The sequence below is a fragment of the Esox lucius genome, chromosome 15, assembly GCF_011004845.1.
Source record: "Esox lucius isolate fEsoLuc1 chromosome 15, fEsoLuc1.pri, whole genome shotgun sequence".
Lineage (NCBI taxonomy): Eukaryota > Metazoa > Chordata > Actinopteri > Esociformes > Esocidae > Esox > Esox lucius.
In genome coordinates this window covers 9,175,001-9,195,122 of record NC_047583.1, presented here as the reverse complement: position 1 = coordinate 9,195,122, position 20,122 = coordinate 9,175,001, and the positions used below count along the sequence as shown (strand labels likewise).

The following is a 20,122-nucleotide window of genomic DNA, read 5'->3' as shown; positions in this document are numbered from 1 at the left end:
AAACCTAAACAAACGCACACACACAAACACACACAAACCAAATGTACAAAAGAGAAAAAACCCTTCTCCGCTCAGCAAGTAAAGACTGCTTATTAAGACATCAATGGTTAGCATGTGTGTGTGTGTGTGTGTGTGTGTGTGCGTGTGTGTGTGTGTGCGGGTGCCGTGCGTGTTTAAGACGGATGGGGACAGTGAATTATCCAGTGAAGATTATTTCCTAGCCTAAACACTGGAACTAATCCCTGAAGCTGGCGCTACAGGTTCCTCTCCCTCTCTCCTTCTAGCGCACACACACACACACACACACATACAGAATGCAGAGAGGCCCGGCTACTATGTCCACTGAGTGTTTTTAGGGCTTTATTTGTCCAGCATATGGTTTTGGAAAGTCTTAATGTCCAAACACTGTGTTTTGTGCAGGAGCAGTATGTATGGCCAATAAGATGAGCCAAATTCCTGTCTGTATTGGTAGTTCGTACAGGTGATGATTTGGTAACTGTCAGCACCATAAGAGAAGCTGCAGACTCCAACTCCAAGGAGTTTCAAACACCAAGTTCTTTTTCTGTTTGAATCTTTTTCTCAACCTCCACTCTAAATTTAACTTGGAATGAGTCACTTGCCACTAGGGGAGCGACGGTACGCCTAACCCACAGTGCCGTACGTACTGCGGTTCTAGGGTCACGGTACGGTATGTTTTCGGCACAGAGAAAAAAAATATCCAAACTAATTGGCAAAAGATGCAACACGGACAGAAGTGTTAGCAGTGGGGTAACTTTTGTTGAGCAGTGGCGACATATTCAGTTAATGTTTTATCAACAGTTCTCTGTACATCCTTTGTGTAGCCCACTGGGAAGCCAGAATGTTGCCAAACTGGAGATTTAAATGAAGCTGGAGGACTTTATTATTAACTCATCACCACCACTCGCCGTTGTAGATCAAGCTGTGTTCTGGGTTAGGCTCAATAAGTAGGAAAAGTTACAAAAATGCCTACATTAATTACGACATGGGCGTTGACTCTTATTTAATCAGAATAACTATATACAGAATATATTCATATCAATCTGATTTATTGAAGACAGTCATTGAACATAGAGTAGCTATTTATTTATTTTGTGTAAAAAAAAATCATGTAATGGGCTTCTTGTGCGAACCGTGAATAGCACCCCGTACCGAACAGTAATGCATATGTGTACCGCTGCAGCCCTACTTGGCACCCAGTAGAATTCTGTAGAATAACCTGAACCAGCCGTACACAGGTGATGGGTTGGGATGTCACGGTTTAGGTGTGCACATTGAGACTCATAAGACTCATTTCCCCCCTGTAAACGTCGTAATTGTCTGGAAACGTCACATTCCAATTTTAATTTGTGAAACCTTGTGCTCGTGTAGGCAGGTAGGATCCAGGATGTTATGAAGGAGGGAAAGATTTCCATTTGCGTTCCAGTTGCTCTCAGATAAGGATTTGCCTCCTGGGAAAAGGGAGACTTAGCAAACACACCAGGAAGTGGTGAGAGCGTGTGGATGTGGGATCACCACCAAACCAGATGACACACAGAATTCACTGCTCCACATCCTGATTCCATCACATAATCATTCAGAAACAAGGCTCTGACATCCCTGACAGCATTTGCCATACGTATCCATCTCTACACATCTACAAAATCCTCTCAGAGGCAGAAGAAGATGAAGAGTATGATAGAAGGAGAGAGTAAGAGGGAGAGAGAGGCAGAGCGCTTTAACCTCCAATATGTGAGCCACGGCAGGGCAATGTGTGTGTGTGTGTGTGTGTGTGTGCATGTGTGTGTGTGTGTGCATATGTGTGTGTGTGTGTGTGTGTGTGTGTGTGCATGTGTGTGTGTGTGTGTGTGTGTGTGTGTGTGTGTGTTACGGCAGCAGAAGGGCTGACAGAACAGGTACAGAGGGGGCCCATGTCACCAAACGGTCAAGAGGCTCTTAACTCCAGGGGAGCTAACACACTGCCTGGTATGAAGGGGTGGAGGAACGTCAGCACGTATCAGGTATGAAATGAACACCAATGCGCCACACACAAATATGGATCAAATATGGTAACACGCATTTGAGAGGTAATTTAGCGAGAGGACCCTCCCCCCATTCCTTTCTCACGTATTGCTCTTCCCCTCTCTCGTCCTCTCTCTCCCGTTCCGTCTATCTTTCTCACACACACAAACACACACACACACACACACACACACACACACACACAGTGAGCTCACTTCATAAAGAACCTTCTAACTACCTCATTCATTTTCCAGCAAATTAACTCACTCGCACTCCTGATTAATGATTTAATCTAAATGAATCAAATTAAAAATTATATTTCCAAAGCCCAAAAAAAGAGGGAAAAGACAAGTGAGAAAGAGACCATTCCTTCCTAACAAATGAGCCTTCAAATGTAAAGTATGACCAGGACAGAGGAGGAGCAGGGAGGAGGGCTGGGGGTGGGTAATGTCCAGGTATAGGGAATGGAGGGGCAGAGAAAGAATGGAAGAAGAGAAGAAAGGAGAGACAAAGAAAGAATGGAAGAGAAGAAAAGAGAGACACACAGACAGAGAGAGAGAGAGATATGAAAGAAGAAGAAAAATACAGGCTGAATTGCTCTGCTTTCCTTATCCAACTGTAATTACAGTGTCATTTCAACAAGCTACACCTTCTCTCTCTGTCTCATCCATCCTTATCATCCCTTCTCTCTCTCTGTCTCATCCATCCCAATCATCCCTTCTCATCCCTCTCGCCTTCCTCTCCAACATCCTCATTTATTCCCTGGTCTTTCCACAATCCTGGTTGGTGAATCACAGAATTTCTGCTTACTCCTTGCTAGTTCCGGGAATCATTCAGGATTTTAGGAACGCCCAGGAATTTATAGAAAATTCCAGTTATTTTGTAATGCAATTTGAGCTGCCCAAGCTGCCGATACGTTTGTTCAGGAGGCCATCTCGGCCTTCAGGAGCAGTTATCATGTTGTCATTTAGGAAGTGGTTCTCAGCGACATGTATTAGAACCCAGAATACATCTATTTTTTATTCTAGTCCCGGGACAACAACAAACCACCAGGTTTGTGCTTTGTTCACAAACTTACACAGACCTGCATGGCACCTGGTTGGACCATTTTGGTGGGTGATGCCTGGCAGTGGGACGTTCTACACACAAACACACACACACAAACACACACACACAAACAACACAACAGGCTGTCAGATATCCCGCTGCCTTAATAGACACTGTGATGAAGGAGAATCATTCCCAGCGTGGGAATATTGCTGAGGAAACATATTACGATCCACACTGATCCGATCACCATGGATTTTACCCCAGCCAAGAATCACTGTGTGTGTGTGTGTGTGTGTGTGTGTGTGCGTTATAAAATTGAAGGATTGTGTGTGAAATGCCATTGAGACGTTTGTGCTTTTGTAGAAAAAAACAACAAAGAGAAATAGAGAAAGAGAGAGAGACAGGAGAGGAGACGGAATTGATTTCAGATGACCGTCGGAAGACTGTCATTCGGGTGAAAGGCTGACCTGTGTGTGTGTTGGTGTGTGTGTGTGTTGGTGTGTGTTGGTGTGTGTGTTGGTGTGTGTGTGTGTTTGTGTTGGTGTGTGTGTGTGTTTGTGTGTTGGTGTTTAAAGAGGAGCCATACTAGCAATCAAAGAATTTATGAGGAAATGTGTCTATCTGTCTATCTATTTATGTATCTATTTACCTCTATAATATCAAGCCTCCTCACCCATCCAATAAAACGACAGTCAGATCATTTAGTTAAAATGAATGCATGGATAGTTTCCTATCTACACTACACACTCTCGCACATCCACCCAGGAGAGAGGGAAGGAGAAAGAAAATAAAATGACCAAGAGAGAAGGGGGTATCCTTGTCTGAGAGACAAAAAGAGAAAGAGAGACAAAGACAGAAAGAAACGGAGGGCAATTTAACAAAGACAGAGAAAGAGAGAGAGATTGAGAGATGGAAAGAGAGATTACGATATATATATATATAGAGAGAGAGAGAGGTCAGACCAGGCCAGTCCGTAGTTTTATGGTAATTGATGTTGTTATGAGGCTGAGGTGTGAACTGGGTGTCCCTCCCTCCCTCTTCTATTGTTGATGTAATAACACAGGACAGGTCCTATCAGGGTTGTCCGTCTGATGGACTGTTAGATAGGCTTAGACAATGGCCCCTGTTTAAATCTACACAATGTGTGTGTGTGTGTGTGTGTTGGGCTGAATAGATAGAATTAGACAAAGGCTTATGTGGCCTAAAGAAAGACAGGCAGGGAAGTCAGAGAGAATTAACAATATCCAACGTGAATCATCGACACACACACACACACACTTAATTCAATATCCCACTCCTTTAACAGTTCCCATTAGCATACTGGTGTTTATTGTAGTGTATAAAAGTGACATATTGTTCCCTGTCTTGTGACGACTGGTAAACGACAAGGAACTGAGGATGGAGGGAGGGAGGGAGGGAGAGGGGGATGAAAATAGAGGTGTGCGTGTGTCTTCATGGGCAGAGACGTGAGCTGAAATGAGAACAGATCATTGGAGCACTACCCCGTGGGCTGGTGGCCGTGTGTGTGAGTGTGTGTGTGTGACTATGTGTGTGTGTGTGTGTGGCTATGTGTGTGGCTTTGTGTGTGTGTGTGTGTGTGTGTGTGTGTGTGGGCATGGCTGTGTGTGTACGTGTTTCGCAGTGTTTCGATGTGTTCAATGTGTCCGCCTGGCAGCCATTTAGATGGCGATGGGGATGGAGAACCTTCTTAACTAGTGACCTCTCCCTTTTTTTAAACTATATTTAACTCTTTTTAGAACTATCCTGCCCATTCTCTCTATATTGTACTAACTAGCCCCTTCCACCCTTCATCTAATTACCCCTCTACTCCAATCTATCTATCTCTTTCTCTGTTCTTAGAAGAGAAAATTATCCCCTGAATCTTAGCTGTTTGGGAAGAAATAGATTTTTTTCCGGATAAATATCCTGCATGTTGCTAGGCTAAGGATACAGACACCCACACACTCACACACGCGCAAACAAAAAAACACACACACTGAAAGCAGCAGTCATGGGCACACACGCCCCTCCCAGCTCTGGCCCAAATGCTCAACCCCTAATGTGTGTGACTGGATAAAAACATCCCGTTTTTGGGCTTCAGAATGCTGGGTGTTCAGAAGATAGAGATCGGATCTGTGAAAGACACATGCACACTCTTACGCGCGCATGTACGCACACACGTTGGATGCCTTCCAGTGTCTACTTCTAAGACACTCATATCAGAGGGTAGCTCCTACTGGGCTGTTAGCAGACAGGGAAGCAAATCCAGCCATAATGCTCTGAGAGCCTCCCTCCATGTCTCTAAAACCCCTGCTTGGCTGGACCACACAGCTTTATTAGGGGGTGACGAGAAACAGAGGACCCTTTAAATCTCCCTCATCCCACTCTACAGCCCCTAAAGAGACCCTTAAGACAAACGGGGGGGGGGGGGGGGGGGGGCTATGTACCCCTAATAGAGGCAGGGGTAGAGGGAGTGAAGGGGTAGAGGGAGGGAAGGGGTAGAGGGAGTGAAGGGGTAGAGGGAGTGAAGGGGTAGAGGGAGTGAAGGGGTAGAGGGAGGGAAGGGGTAGAGGGAGGGAAGGGGTAGAGGGAGTGAAGGGGTAGAGGGAGTGAAGGGGTAGAGGGATTGAAGGGGTAGAGGGAGGGAAGGGGTAGAGGGAGTGAAGGGGTAGAGGGAGACTGAGGTGTGTCTCATGTTCTGCTGGAAGCCAGGGGAGAACGTGTTCGCTAGTCCCACCCTCGACCTTTCTCTCTGGCTGACGCATCATTATGACCTCATTAAACGCTGCCGGACAGCCACTGCCAGAGGGGGAATACCGCAGGGGTGTGTGTGTGTGTGTGTGTGTGTGTGTGTAGTAGTGTTAACCCACCACGTGATCTAACTAATTGGGAGTGTGTGCATGTGAAGCAGAGAGGACAGGCTGGCAGGATGTACGTGTGTGAGAATGACACACTAAATGAATGAGACTACGAGAAGGCAGTGAGATGACACGGATGGACCTCCACCTGCCATGTCTCCCCCTAACAGTCCTTCCTCCTGTTCGTCCATGTCTTCAGCCTCACTTACATTGGATGACAAATAGCGGGAGAGGAAGACAGGTGAGTGAACATGTTTAGTTGTAGCAGTTGGACAGGGCGATATCCTCTCCTTTGGTCCCATGAGTGAGTGTGTGTGAATGTGTTGCATTGCTGTCTGAATCACATACACTCATAGACCAATAGACAGACAGACACACACATACAGATGGATAGACAGACACACACACACACACACCGATACAGACACACACACACATAAAGACGGATAGACAGACACACACACACACACACACACACACATACAGACCGATACAGACACACATGCACACGTACAGACAGATGGACAGACAGACACACACACATAAAGACCGATACAGACACACATGCACACGTACAGACAGATGGACAGACAGACACAGACACACACAAACCGATACAGACACACACACACACACATACAGACGGAGAGACAGACACACACACATTGAGACAGTAAGTAGTCTTAATTCTGTACTTGTGAAAGAGGTGTACATTTCCCATCACTGCCTCCTCTCTTACACTCTCTCCTGCTTCGCTCCTAAGCAAGACTCAGGGGAATGAATTTCAGAAAATATCTCATCTCTCCACACAGACTCCTCACTCTCCTCACCCCTCCGATCCCCTCTTCTCCTCCATCCCCCCTCTCCCCTCCTTTCCTCTCCCTTTCTGTGGTAAAGCGGGTTTAGCAAGTCGGTTGGTATGAAGAGGGGATACATTTCAGGTTGGTTTAGTGTGTGTGGCAATAAGAAGGGAAACATGGCCATCTACTTTAAGGGGATTTGTGGCAGTGGTTGCCATGGGGGCAGACATGAGAGAGGGAAGAGCATCTTGGGGAAAGAGAGGTTGTTGGGTGGAGTAGAAAGGTGGTGATGGGAAAGGAGAGGTTGGTGGGGCAAGAAGAGAGGTGGTGTTAGGGGAAGGAAAGGTTTTTGAGTGGAGGAAGGAGGTGCTGGAAGGAAAGGAGGGAGAAGAGAGAGATCAAGATCATTGGCAGGCTGATGTGTGTGTGTGTGTGTGTGTGTGTGTGTGGTGTCATGCCGTAGGGGAGGTTAGGGGTGGAGGTAAAAGGCTATCCTGTCTGATTTGGCTTACTGACCCCCTCCTCCCACCTCCCCCTCTTTGTATCTCTCCCCCCGGGGCGGGACAGGGCTAATTTCAGTCAGATCTTCCCCTCGAGGGGGGAGCTGCTGGACCGCCACAAATAACCCCCAAGACCCCCCTCCGTCCCCCCGCCCCCCACTGTCCATCTTCCCTCCCAGCAGCAAGGGTGATGACAACGTGAGTTAGCCGTGACGCTAACAGAACTAGCCAGGCACAATGAACGTCCCCAGACATCACTAGCAGGACCAGGCTGAGAGGCTAACCCCCTTTAGGGGCTATATTATCATATTACAGAGTACACACAACACACAACCCACCCAGCCACACACACACACACACACAAACACAGGGAATGGTGCGCTAACTGTATTGTAAATGTAGGGCCATTGCTATACCAAAGTGATATTGTAAATGGAATGGCGATATTAAGCTAAAGGCATAGAGTTCAATGAGAATGCTAAATTTACATAGGTGTTGTATTGTCTGTGAATGTAAACGCCAAAGCATTTCTGACGCATTAAGGGTAACTGCGAAAGTTGTATATTAACTGAAAGGGTCAAGCTAAAGTAATAAAAGTCAAAATGCTAAGACAGAGAGAGTGAGAGAGAGAGAGAAAAGAGAGAGAAAGTGATATCCCTCCAACAAGTAACAATACCATAGCAGTGATCCAGCAGCCAGACACAGTGGAGGCTGTTTTCATGTCAAACAACCTTTTTTCATTGTTGTAGTTTAACTCTCCCCTCCCCACACGCACCCGACCGCCTCCCAAAAAGAGACATGGGGGGAAAAGAAGAAAATTGATGAATCAATTTTCCAAATGACCCTTATTCATATGTAGAGCGGGACCCCAGTATTAAATTCAAGCACTTTACAACAAATGGGGTTGCCACAGAGGGCCGTGGTGATGTATGTGTTGAGGGAGGCCACGGGCACACACACAAAAGGCTGCTATTTGTCTGGCTGCTCAGGGGAGGATGTGCCACATCAAACCGCTAGACGCATCCCTCACAACACACACACATCCCTCACAACACACACACACATCCCTCACAACACACACACATCCCTCACAACACACACACATCCCGCATAGCACACACACATCCCTGTATGAGCAACCCTAAACCTAAACCTAACCCAAACCTTAACCCTTACCTTAACCATATAGAATGTATGAACAACCCTAACCTTAAAACCAAACTCTAAACTTAACTCAAACATTAATAAATCCGTTGAGTTTTAATCCCACCTCTAAACCTTCCAATCCCTTTCAGATTTTGATGTTTACTTCTTACCCTGACTTCTGACTCCGGCTCTCCACAGTATGATCAGTGGGGTGTGTATCCCTCCTTTTATATCCAGCCGTATTGTTTACAAGGAGGAATGAGGGGAGACCGTGTGTCTGTGTATCTGGGAGTGTCTCTATGTGTCTCTGTATATGTTCGATTTTCTTTGTGTATGTACGTGTATGTGTGTACATGTGTGTGTGTTTGTATGTGTGTTTGTCTAACATATCTACCTGATTGACTTACAGTGTGAGAAGCAGCTTGCAGAACATGAGAGTGACAATTACACACACAGAAAAACAGACGCACACACACACACACACATATACACGCACCTACACACATACGTAGATACACACACACAAATTAAATGTAGGTTCTGCTCATGTCAGACTGACTGTGTAAGTGACCGCAGACAGAACAGCACTGTCTCTGATGGATATGCATTTGGAATGGGGTAAACCGTGGCTGTCTGCAACAGTGGACAAGGTTTGGGTACCTGCAAGGCGTGTGTGTGTGTGTGTGTGTGATCCACGTTTGTGTGTATGCATGCGTGTGTATAAAGGGGGGGCAGTGGGTATCTGCAACGCTGGCGTGACAGAGTAGGTTTAGGTTGATGGCGGAGGCCACAAACACAGAAACAAACCCCCACCACACACACACACACACACGGGCAAACAGCAGAGCAGCGTTTTGTGGTTCTTTTTAGGGACTAAATAGGATTTAATGCGGTAAAGGTGGATAGAACTCATACAAAAAAAGGATTGGTTTAACAGGACACTAGAATACAGGTTGAGTGTGTGCAGGCATGTGTGTGTGTACGTGTGTGTGTGTGTACAGTATGTGTGTGTACAGTATGTGAAAAACATTGTCTGGACCTAGAGGTTGGGGAAGAGCGTAGGAAAGGCATCTGAGATCTGACTCCCTCCCTCCCTACCTCACTTGCTACTTACCTGACTCCCTCCCTCCCTACCTCACTCACTACTTACCTGACTCCCTCCCTGACTCCCTCCCTCCCTACCTCACTTGCTACTTACCTGACTCCCTCCCTCCCTGACTCCCTCCCTCCCTACCTCACTCACTACTTACCTGACTCCCTCCCTGACTCCCTCCCTCCCTACCTCACTCACTATTTACCTGACTCCCTCCCTGACTCCCTCCCTACCTCACTCACTACTTACCTGACTCCCTCCCTCCCTGACTCCCTCCCTCCCTACCTCACTCGCTACTTACCTGACTCCCTCCCTCCCTGACTCCCTCCCTACCTCACTCACTACTTACCTGACTCCCTCCCTCCCTGACTCCCTCCCTCCCTACCTCACTCACTACTTACCTGACTCCCTCCCTCCCTGACTCCCTCCCTCCCTACCTCACTCGCTACTTACCTGACTCCCTCCCTCCCTGACTCCCTCCCTACCTCACTCACTACTTACCTGACTCCCTCCCTCCCTGACTCCCTCCCTACCTCACTCACTACTTACCTGACTCCCTCCCTCCCTGACTCCCTCCCTCCCTACCTCACTCACTACTTACCTGACTCCCTCCCTCCCTGACTCCCTCCCTCCCTACCTCACTCACTACTTACCTGACTCCCTCCCTGACTCCCTCCCTCCCTACCTCACTCACTATTTACCTGACTCCCTCCCTGACTCCCTCCCTACCTCACTCACTACTTACCTGACTCCCTCCCTCTCTGACTCCCTCCCTCCCTACCTCACTCACTACTTACCTGACTACCTCCCAACCTGACTCCCTCTCTGCCTCACTCATGCCCTCCCTCGATCCCGCCCTGTCCTATAATGAATCATTTCCTCTCTTCTTCTAAGCCAATATAATTTTGTGGTCGGCATGATGAGGTTAAAGGAGGGAACGGTGTGGTATGTAAAAAGTTTCACCTCCTGACATAATGATCACACTCATATAGCCAATCAAAGTGTTTGGATTCAACTGTTTATAAGATTCATAAATACTACATAATAACCAAGAATATGCTATTTAGCAGATGCTTTCTCCCAAGGCCACTTGACAGACAGTTGTCAGGTTATATGTGCTTTTTGCAGAAAGGTAATTCAATTCATAATAAAAAAAGGTGAAAGATTATAATTTCCTTAAACATTTGCTGTTTGAAAATATAATCTCCACAAAGTAATGTCTTATCAGAGAGCAAGTTCTAATAACAGATACTTTTTAAACTTTTCTTGAGAAATAGTTGTTTTGTGCTAAAAATATTTTTTTTTAAATATTTTTATGTTAATCTATTATGGTAAGGTAATGAACCTTTACCCAGAAATAATGTTTGATAAATTTTTTGAGAAACATATTTTTGTATATTTTGGATATTAAGCCAGCAACGTAAAGTAACGTCAAATTGAACCCTAAAATAAGTGTGATTCTGCTCATTCAGGGTAGAGTGCGTAAATAGAAGAGGGTTCTGTACCTTCTCTCATCATGCCAACGGTCAGACACTTCATGAAGCGACAGGCTTGGCAGGACTTGCGTCTCCTCTTGGTGATCTCACACTCGTTGGTGGCAGGGCAGCTGTACTCAATGTTCCCTGTGGCAAGGCATGTAGGGAGAAAGATAGAGGGAGATACAGTGTTTATTAGCAGCTAGTGGAGACACCACCCACACACTCAGAGAGAGAGACAAGGAGAGAGAGAGACAGACAGCAAACAGAAAAACATAGCGAGTGAGGGAGAAAGAGAGAGACAGAGAGACAGACAGACAGAGGAGAGAGACAGAGAGATAGACAAAGAGACAGAGAGGCAAGAGAGAGAAAGACAACAAACAGACAGACAGACTTAGGTGATGATATTATTCATTTGATCCGATACATATTACCAAATGATATAGTTTTCTTAAGCTGGTTGGGTGCTCACATTTAATACTTCAGTTAAAGTCCTAAATTAATTTTGTTTCTGGGTGGAAGCATGTGGTGACCTGATCCCCTTAATATCTGTCTGTCTGTCTATCTGTCTGTCTGTGTCTGTCTGTCTGTCTGTCCTCTTGATACACATCAACCTGAAGCTGGTCACTTATCCCAAGAAATGTGTGTGTTCGGTATTGGCTTAGCGTGTTAGCCACTTCCTCTGAAGAACAGGAAGCGTCCACTGAGCTGATTAATCAACTTAGCTCTTTATCAAGATAAACCTACACTGACCCAGTGACATAATTTAATGGAGTTATACTAGTCACACTGTGTGTGTGTGTATGGACTAGCCTGCCAAAGCTGCTTACTGAGCCAAGCCCTAGCCTAGCGTCTGACCATACAGTGACCTCTGGGATGGCATGATCACCTGACCCTACCACAACCTGTAGGATGGCATGACCACCGGACCCTACAGTGACCTCTAGGATAGAATGATATCCTGACCCTACAGTGACCTCTAGGATAGCATGATATCCTGACCCTACAGTGACCTCTAGGATAGCCTGATATCCTGACCCTACAGTGACCTCTAGGATGGCATGATCAACTGACCTTACAGTGACCTCTAGGATGGCATGATCAACTGACCTTACAGTGACCTCTAGGATGGCATGATCAACTGACCTATCAGTAAGCCTACAGAGCAGTGACTGATACTTCACTAATAAAACACAAACTTCATCTCTCCATCTTAATTAATTGCAATCTGTGTGCGTGTGTGTGTGTTTGTGTGTGTGCTTGGTTTTGTGTGTCAGTGTGTCCATCACTGCAGATATACAGTATGTCCACAGTGTATTGTCTGCCAGGGTTCTGGTTTTAGTGGGGAAGGAATACAGAACAGGAAAACCCCACCAATCTCCCCGGGAGATGGTAATATTCTGTAATGTGAGCTCTGGGTTTAAACACACATGGCGTATGTGTGTGTCTGTGTGTGTGTGTGTGTGTGTGTGTGTGCATGGGTGTATATCTCTGTACAGTCATATGGTGGGGCAGTCAGGTGAGTTGTGAGGTGATGTGATTTGAATAAGAAGACAGAGAGCAGTATTAGATCCTCTTTCTTTCCTCTCATCCCTCTCTTTCTTTATGAGCAGGGAAGCCAGGGCAAACCTAATGAAGGTGGGGGCGGGCTCTCAGACAGGAAACAGGAAGAGAATGAAGGCATTCTATGAGAGAGCACACAACTTGATCAACAGAACAACCTCAACATCAAGCCTTTCTCTTCTCCAAGTCAAAATATTTCCCGGTCAAATCCTCTCCCTCAAATCCTGTCTGCATTCTACTCCTCTCTGTCTCTCCTCCATTTTCTTCCTTCTCTTTCCTTCGCCCTTTCTCTCCCCCTCTTTCTTCCTTTCTACCCCTCTCTGTCGTCCCCGTCCCCCCCCCGCACCCTCACTCCAACAAGGAAGTGATGGATGCAGGATGTCGGGAGACACTGGACAGGTGCCACGGCAACACCAGCTGCCAGTGCCTCCGAGTGCGGCTTCCTCCACACTGTGACACACACACACACACACATTCCCACCTTTCCTACACACAGCAGGTTGGGGGAGGAGTGTAGAGTTAGATCCCTCCCCCTTTTTCCTGTCCCCTCTGACATTCCAGACAGGTTGGGAGCCCCCCTGCCCCCCACCCCCCCCCCCATCCTGGTTGCTATGGTGGAGTCCAGCTGGAGAGTACGAGGTGATTACCTGCAGTTTTATTGGCTAATGGCTTGAAACATACCAATATGTCTACCACTGCTCAGAGGAGGTTGGACCTGAGCTGTGGCCAGCATACACACACACACACACACGTACACACACACACACACGTATGTACACAGATACACACGCATGCACTCAAAGCTGCCCACTGGAGGCTGGCGGGTTTCAGGGCCAAGCACAATATTACAGCCCACTTGTTCTAATGCATTAGTGTCCGCAAGCCTGTTTCAGTCTAAAACATTTGCCTGTCCTAAGCTGAGAGGAAAAATTCATGTTAACATTTGTGTTCACTCATAAGCACTCGGGAGCTAACGACTTAGCATTAGCTTTGGCATAGAGAATGACTGGTTAGTGTGACGCTGCGGTGTGGCGGTGACACTCCCGGCTCCAAGCACATATGTGGCGCCCTGCTGGAGACCGGCGTTCAATTCCTGCCTTCGCCCCCATGTCTGTTCTTCCTCTGTCTCTCTATGATTCCCACGTTCAATAGACAAAAGCCTCAAAAACCCCCCTCAACATAAATAAGCACATCGTTTTGATGGTTCCAGAAAAGAACAACAACTAATCAGTAGTGCCCATAAATGCAAGGCATTTTCCCAGAACCGTTACTAAATTTTACAAAATACACACTGATTTTTTAAAATTAATTTGCATGTTAATTCTGTTTACATATACATATATTATTTTAATGATACAGTACATTTGTATGTATCTCTGCACACTGACCCATCAGTCCCATGGATCCAGGCCCATGTTAATAAATACCACAGTGTCCCTGAGCATCTGATCATAAGTGAACCAGTGTGTGAAGAGTCTTTATCCAACCATCCATCTCTTTATTAAAGACCGAAAGCTGCTTATCTACCGTAAAGCCTTCAGATAGGTGGATTGAATCTGACCACTAACCCTATCCCTGACCCTAACTCTAACCCTGACCTCTAATCCTAATCCCTGACCTGTGTCTGAACCAGATGCCGATCAGAAACAGACACAGAAGAGTGTTTTATATTTTCATGCATTCAAATGTCCTGTCAAAACGCTAACAAGCAGGTAAGACGAGTTCTACGTGCGTGTGCGTGTGTGTGTGTGTGCCTGCTCTCTCTTCCAGCTTGCGGTCTGAGCCCAGACCCCTGCCCCCCAAACCCGCCCCCCGCCCCGCCCCGCCCTGTGTCCCCGAGCAGAGGGAGCGTGAAAGCCAACCTTGGATGGTCCTCTTGAAGAAGGCCTTGCAGGCCTCGCAGGACGCCACGCCGTAGTGGTACCCCGAGGCGATGTCGCCGCACACCAGGCACAGCCTCTTGGGCATGGAGTTCAACATGTACTCGCACTTGATCTGCGAGTCCTCCCCGATGGTGCTGGAGCAGTCCTCGTAGCGCTTGGAGGCCCCGGCGGAGCCCAACGGGCCGGCCCCGGGCCCGTACAGGGTGGGGGAGTCCAGGCCGTTCTGGTGGCCGTTCATGGTGGAGCTGTAGGAGCCGCTGGCGTCGCTGGAGCCCCCAGGGCTGTGATGGTTGATGCTGTCAGCCAGGGAGGCGGGACTGGAGGGCTCGGTCTTAATGTACGAGGAACAGCTGGACTCTATGTGACGCTCTTTGCTGGACATTCTGCACAGGAGCCTGGGTGGGGTGGGGGGGGGGGGGGGGGGGGGGTGGGGTGGGGTGGGGGGGGGGTACATTTGGTTATACGCGTGTTAGTTGTACTCGAAAGGCTTGACAATGTTTTCAGCGTCTCATCGATTGCTGCGCAATTGAAACGGCACACGCGCACTCGTTCACCTCGTGAGCATCCTCGGGAGATCGCCGGAATGACGGCGGACGCCTCAAATGATACAGTTGTCATGTAGATGGAAAGCGTGTGCGAGATAGAGATATATGTATGTAGAGAGTGGGTTCTTGTGTTGAGGCAGGCTTATGGAAGCGTCTCTAGCCTACAGCCATCAGTCACTCTCTAGTCAATAGCAACTTGTTCTACATGAGAGTAATCAGGAAGGAGGCAGAACGCCACTCAATCACGCCTAAGACAGCCACTCACAGCAAACAACACGCACACGTGCAGACGCACATACAAACAATGAGACAGCCACTCAGAGCGAACAACACACAGACACACACGCTACCAGCCCTTGCACAGAAATATGAAACTCGCATGCTTGCACACTGCAAAGTGTGAAAAACAACACACAACGTCAGAAATCGACAACACGTACTCTGTAAAAGGTCTAAGATAAGGGCTGAATTATAAACCCCCAAACCCCTGTTCAATAACTGAAACATATTTACGGATGACAACCCCTCACCTCTCTCATCCCTTCACTCCTCTCATCCTCTAATCACTCCCGCCATTAATCGGAAAATCATGTTAATGGCACCTGTAATTAATTAATATCTCAAATCGGTCAATTGTTCTCTCTCTTCTCTCTCTCTCTCTCTCTGTATTTCTCAATTCCTCTGTCTTCTCCAGTATCCTCTGTCTTTCTCTCTCTTTCTCAATCGTATCGTTCTCACTCTTTGAAAAGGGAGGACAGAAAAGGATATTTTAATTAAAGAGGGGTGCTACTAAACGAGCGCTCTAAAATCCAGTCAGCCTGTAAAACACCCGACTCTACTGAGGCCTATAAACCGAGGGGGTGGGGGTGGGGGGTTGGGGGGTGGGGGTTGGGGTGGGGTCACCAAAGACACACCACATTCCTAAAAGCCTGACTCAAATCAGCTGTTCCCTACAAATGTATTGATCCTGAAAAATCGGGCATACACACCAAAGCACACACACACACACACACACACACACACACACACACACACACAGCTGTACAATAATAAGAACGGAGGGAACGTTCAGCTTTCTTTTTACCTGGTACAATACAATCCGTAGGTTTTTCTAATGGCAGAAACTCATCCTCACACCAGTGACACGGAGCCATCCCTCTCCTCAACCCCACACTCATTCCTCTCCTCCTCTCTGTCCTACTGTCTCTATTAATGGCTGGCCGCAATATTCACAACTATCTATAAATTCAATTGTCAAATGGTGGGTCTTCTTCCGAGTCCCACTTGAATCTAAAATTAGACGCAGTAAAATTCCCATTAGCTGAGAGAGGGATGGGATTCTTGGGCCTATATTTTAGAAGAAAAGAAAGCCTTTCTGACGCGAGAGAGACCATTTGAGACGTAATGATTTTATCTGTTTTCAGCATGTGAGGCGGCCCCAATCCCTAGGAGGGCCATTAAGAGGAGAGTTTAAGTGTGAAAAGCGCTCAGATTTAGTCGCTGCTTATGAATGGGAACAATGATTGTCAGGAGGGAGAAATAAAAAGACATGCATATTACGAAGTAAGAGTGAAAAGATTAAGAAATCACAGACAGACAGAAAAAGAAGAGAAAGAAGGGAGGTGAATGCAGACATGGTCTATGTTATCTCTACATACTGCAGTGCTTTAAAATACTCTTTTGGTTGCCAAGTAGGACGGGCCAGACATCTGTGTAATTCTTAATTATCCATCTTTCCGTTCCGGCCATTAGAGACATTGCAGTCATATTCCAGGACATCATGATGATTCAGAAACATGATCTGAGGCAAATGTAGCACCGGCCCAGGTTCCGTTAACCCCCGGTTGTTACCTTTGTACCAGATGTTGTGTGAGTGTGCGTGTGTGTGTGTGTGTGCTTGTGTGCCAGGTGTTTTGTGTGTGTGTCTGTTTCAGTGTGTTTGTGTGTACTAGGTGCATGCCTGCATTGTGTGCTACTGTGTGTGTTTGTGTGTGCGCGCGCGCGTGTGTGTGTGTGTGTGTGCAATCCAAGTGCTGTTGAATGTACACACATTAATCACAGCTGAGAAGACAAATGAACTACTGGTTGTCCACGACAATGATGTTTTGACAAATGAGAGTAGAGAAACAGAGCGTGAGAGAGACAAAGACATATGAAATATGCATATGTAATAAAATAAAATAAATGAAATGCCCAAATTCAGAAAATAAATACTACGTAGATATATATATATATATATATATATATATAAAATATTTAAATACATTTCACAATATACAATTTCATATTTGAGCCACATGACCAAATACGATTGCGTTTTCTATTTCTTCGACACGGTTAAACCGCCCTCTGTGTTCAGCTCAGTTCAAAGCCAGAAGGCGGCGGTGTTAATATGAACCATAAATAGATATTTAATCATCAGCCCATCACAGCACTTCCCCATTTCCCAGGCCCCTGACACAGCCGGCTGGCTCTGTTAGCTTCCAAGGTTAACACAAGTCTGAGACACGAATGATCTCTGTCCACACACAAAAAATAGGCTTCTTCTCTCTTAGCCATGAAATATTCAACACCTCCATCTACCTGTGTTTTACTAAAGGTCACACCTGTGAGGGGGAGACCAAACAAAGAGATGACCCCCTGTCCTTCCCCGCCTCCTCTCTAGAGCTTCTCCAGGTCCTTCTCTCCTCCTCCCACTTGTCCGTTCTCCCCCTGGCGCGCCGAAGCGAGCACGGCCGCATCGACTGGAGAGCAGTTGTGTTTTCTGTGTGTCTGTGTGAGTGCGTGCTGAGGTGCTGGTGGACCACTCTGCCACGACAAGGTGTCATTAGAACAGGGCGGCTGATTCACTGTTCAGACAACCGCCGAGACAAACATGCAATCACCGCATTAGAGGTGGTCGCCAAGGGGGACCGCACCGGAGCCACCCGTCTCCCCCTCCACTGCTCCGACTCTCGTTTCGTCGTTACCCTCTTTTCTTTTCTTCTTTCTCTCCGTTTTCTCCCCTTTCTTTTGTCACTCTCTGTCATACTTTATCTCTCGTCCCCTTTTCACGGACGACACCCCTTCATTCTATCCTTCTGTCTCTCGTTCTCTGCGGATGAAGTGATGCGAGAGAGGCAAGACGGGGAAAGGTGGAGGAGGAGGATGAAGAGGATGAGAGAAGAGGACGGCCAGTTGAACATACATCTGTATGTGACAGAATAAATGCTGACAGAAACCATTTCCTCAGAGCGTTGTGTCCACACAGATATGGGAACAAAGTCTAATAAGCAAAAAATAATAAAGCTTTCACAATTCTATCTAGATAGGGCCAACGCTGGGAAATAAAGACGGGCAACGCATTTACATTTCTATAGTTACATGAATAGGATGATTTCATCACAATACTCAATTGCTTTTTCCCCTCAAGTCTTTTTTTCCCCCTTCCTTTCAGCCACAATCTTAATTTTGCTGTTTCTTTGCAGCAATGAACTGCTGTTGGTTTGTTCGTTTTTTTTTTTTACAGCGATTGAGGGGACCAGTTTGCTTTTCTGGAGAATTGTAAGAAACACTGGCTTTCTGCTCATGTGAATTATGGGTAAATGGTTCATTGTTCGGCTTGGTGTGAATGAGTGTGTTTTCGTGTCCAGGTGGGCGGATGATTACAGTGTTTTTTTTGTCCGAGGAGGAATGTGAAATCAAATCAGGAGAATGAGTGAATGTAAATGTTCTCCCTGCATGGCAGGAAGATCAATTGTTATAACATTACAGGACGAGGAGGCAGTCATTCACTCGCTGCAGAATAAACCCACTGATTACATACAATCAATGCGATAATGGCCAAAAACACATTTGGCCAATGGCCGTAAAAGCCTCCTCTCAGATGCTAACGCCACGCCAGGCTAGCTGTGGTGGGGGACCGCAATAAAAGCTACGCGTTGCCCTGTCTAAGCGCTAGGTGGGCCAGACGAGCACTGGGGACGGTAATGACTGTTACACCCGTCAGTGTCGCTCGGTGAGCCCTAACCTCAGATCAAAGGATTACCCCAGTCGACAACTCCAGCTGAGGCAATTCATAAAACAATATTGATTTGCCATTATGTTATTTAGACAAACGAATAAAATCCCTTTAAAGGTATTTTATTTCAACTGCATCCATTTAGTGGAGGAAATATTGATTTATCTCAAACCAAAGGACATTAGCAATGCCATCATTTAAAATGACATGTTTTATAACACATATCATTACGAATTACAACGCACACTGTTATGTATATTAAAATAATTTTGTTATCACATTCCTATAATTACTGGCTAATAAAAATGAATAGCATGATGCTTCACTGCCTTCATATCCACGTGAATGTGATGGGGGCGGTGAAGCTGTTGTTGGACAGGTATGTGTGTGGCTCTCTGGGGATCTGGATGATTCAGGTCATCTTCACGCAGAGCCTGTACCCAGAAACGCACTGTTGCCATTCAGAATCTCCATCAGTGTGTGTTTCACCTGATGTCTGAGCCAGGTGAAAACAGCACACTGCCCCAGCGGAGAGAGTAGTGCTGTGGGAGCAGCCCCGAGACCACGCTGAAGGGATCACACATTGTCCACGGTTTGTCCAACAACAATGTAGCCGCTGTAGAAACACCACACACTGGGCACCGACTGCTACTTGTCCAGTTTTGGTGTGTGTGTGTGGTGTGTGTGTGTATGTGTGTCAGCTGTGTTATCGGGGAGAATAAGTAGAAAAGCAGCCCCTCGGAACCGAACCCTCCCGCGCCGACGCGCATTAAACATAAACCCAAATATAACTCTGGATTGTCATCCAAGAATAAAATGTCTGCATGGACGTACAGGACAGTATGTGGGTCTGCAATCTGGGGAACACAAACTGAAAATCTGCACATATGGACATGACTATCAAGTAATAATGCCTGGCGGCACCAATCCAGGGAACATACTACTACCAAAATAAGCCCCTCCCTCCCCCAAACAACAACAATATCTGGCTTATTGAGGATGCAAAAAAACACATCTTTTGACAGTTCACACACACGCACACACAGTCACACACACACACAGACACACACCACAGTTGACACACAATATTGTGGTGGATGGGTCGAGGGTGAATAATGAGATTAGCTGATTTTCAATAAGCAGCATTACTCCTAAACTGCTGGACTGAAGCTCTCCTCTACTTAACAGTC

At 46.6% G+C, this 20,122-nt stretch overlaps 1 protein-coding gene across 5 annotated transcripts in view; it reads right to left on the bottom strand.

Annotated features, from left to right (window-relative positions):
* The window catches only part of esrrga (estrogen-related receptor gamma a), a 176,189-nt gene that overhangs the window by 35,435 nt on the left and 120,632 nt on the right, over positions 1-20,122 (bottom strand). For all 5 annotated transcript variants that reach the window (XM_029125355.2, XM_020053881.3, XM_029125354.2 and 2 more), the window contains 2 exons: positions 14,367-14,782; positions 10,972-11,088 (listed from right to left, as the gene is read on the bottom strand). In XM_029125355.2, the coding sequence (XP_028981188.1) occupies positions 10,972-11,088; positions 14,367-14,782 (533 nt within the window). The remainder of the gene's footprint in view (positions 1-10,971; positions 11,089-14,366; positions 14,783-20,122) is intronic.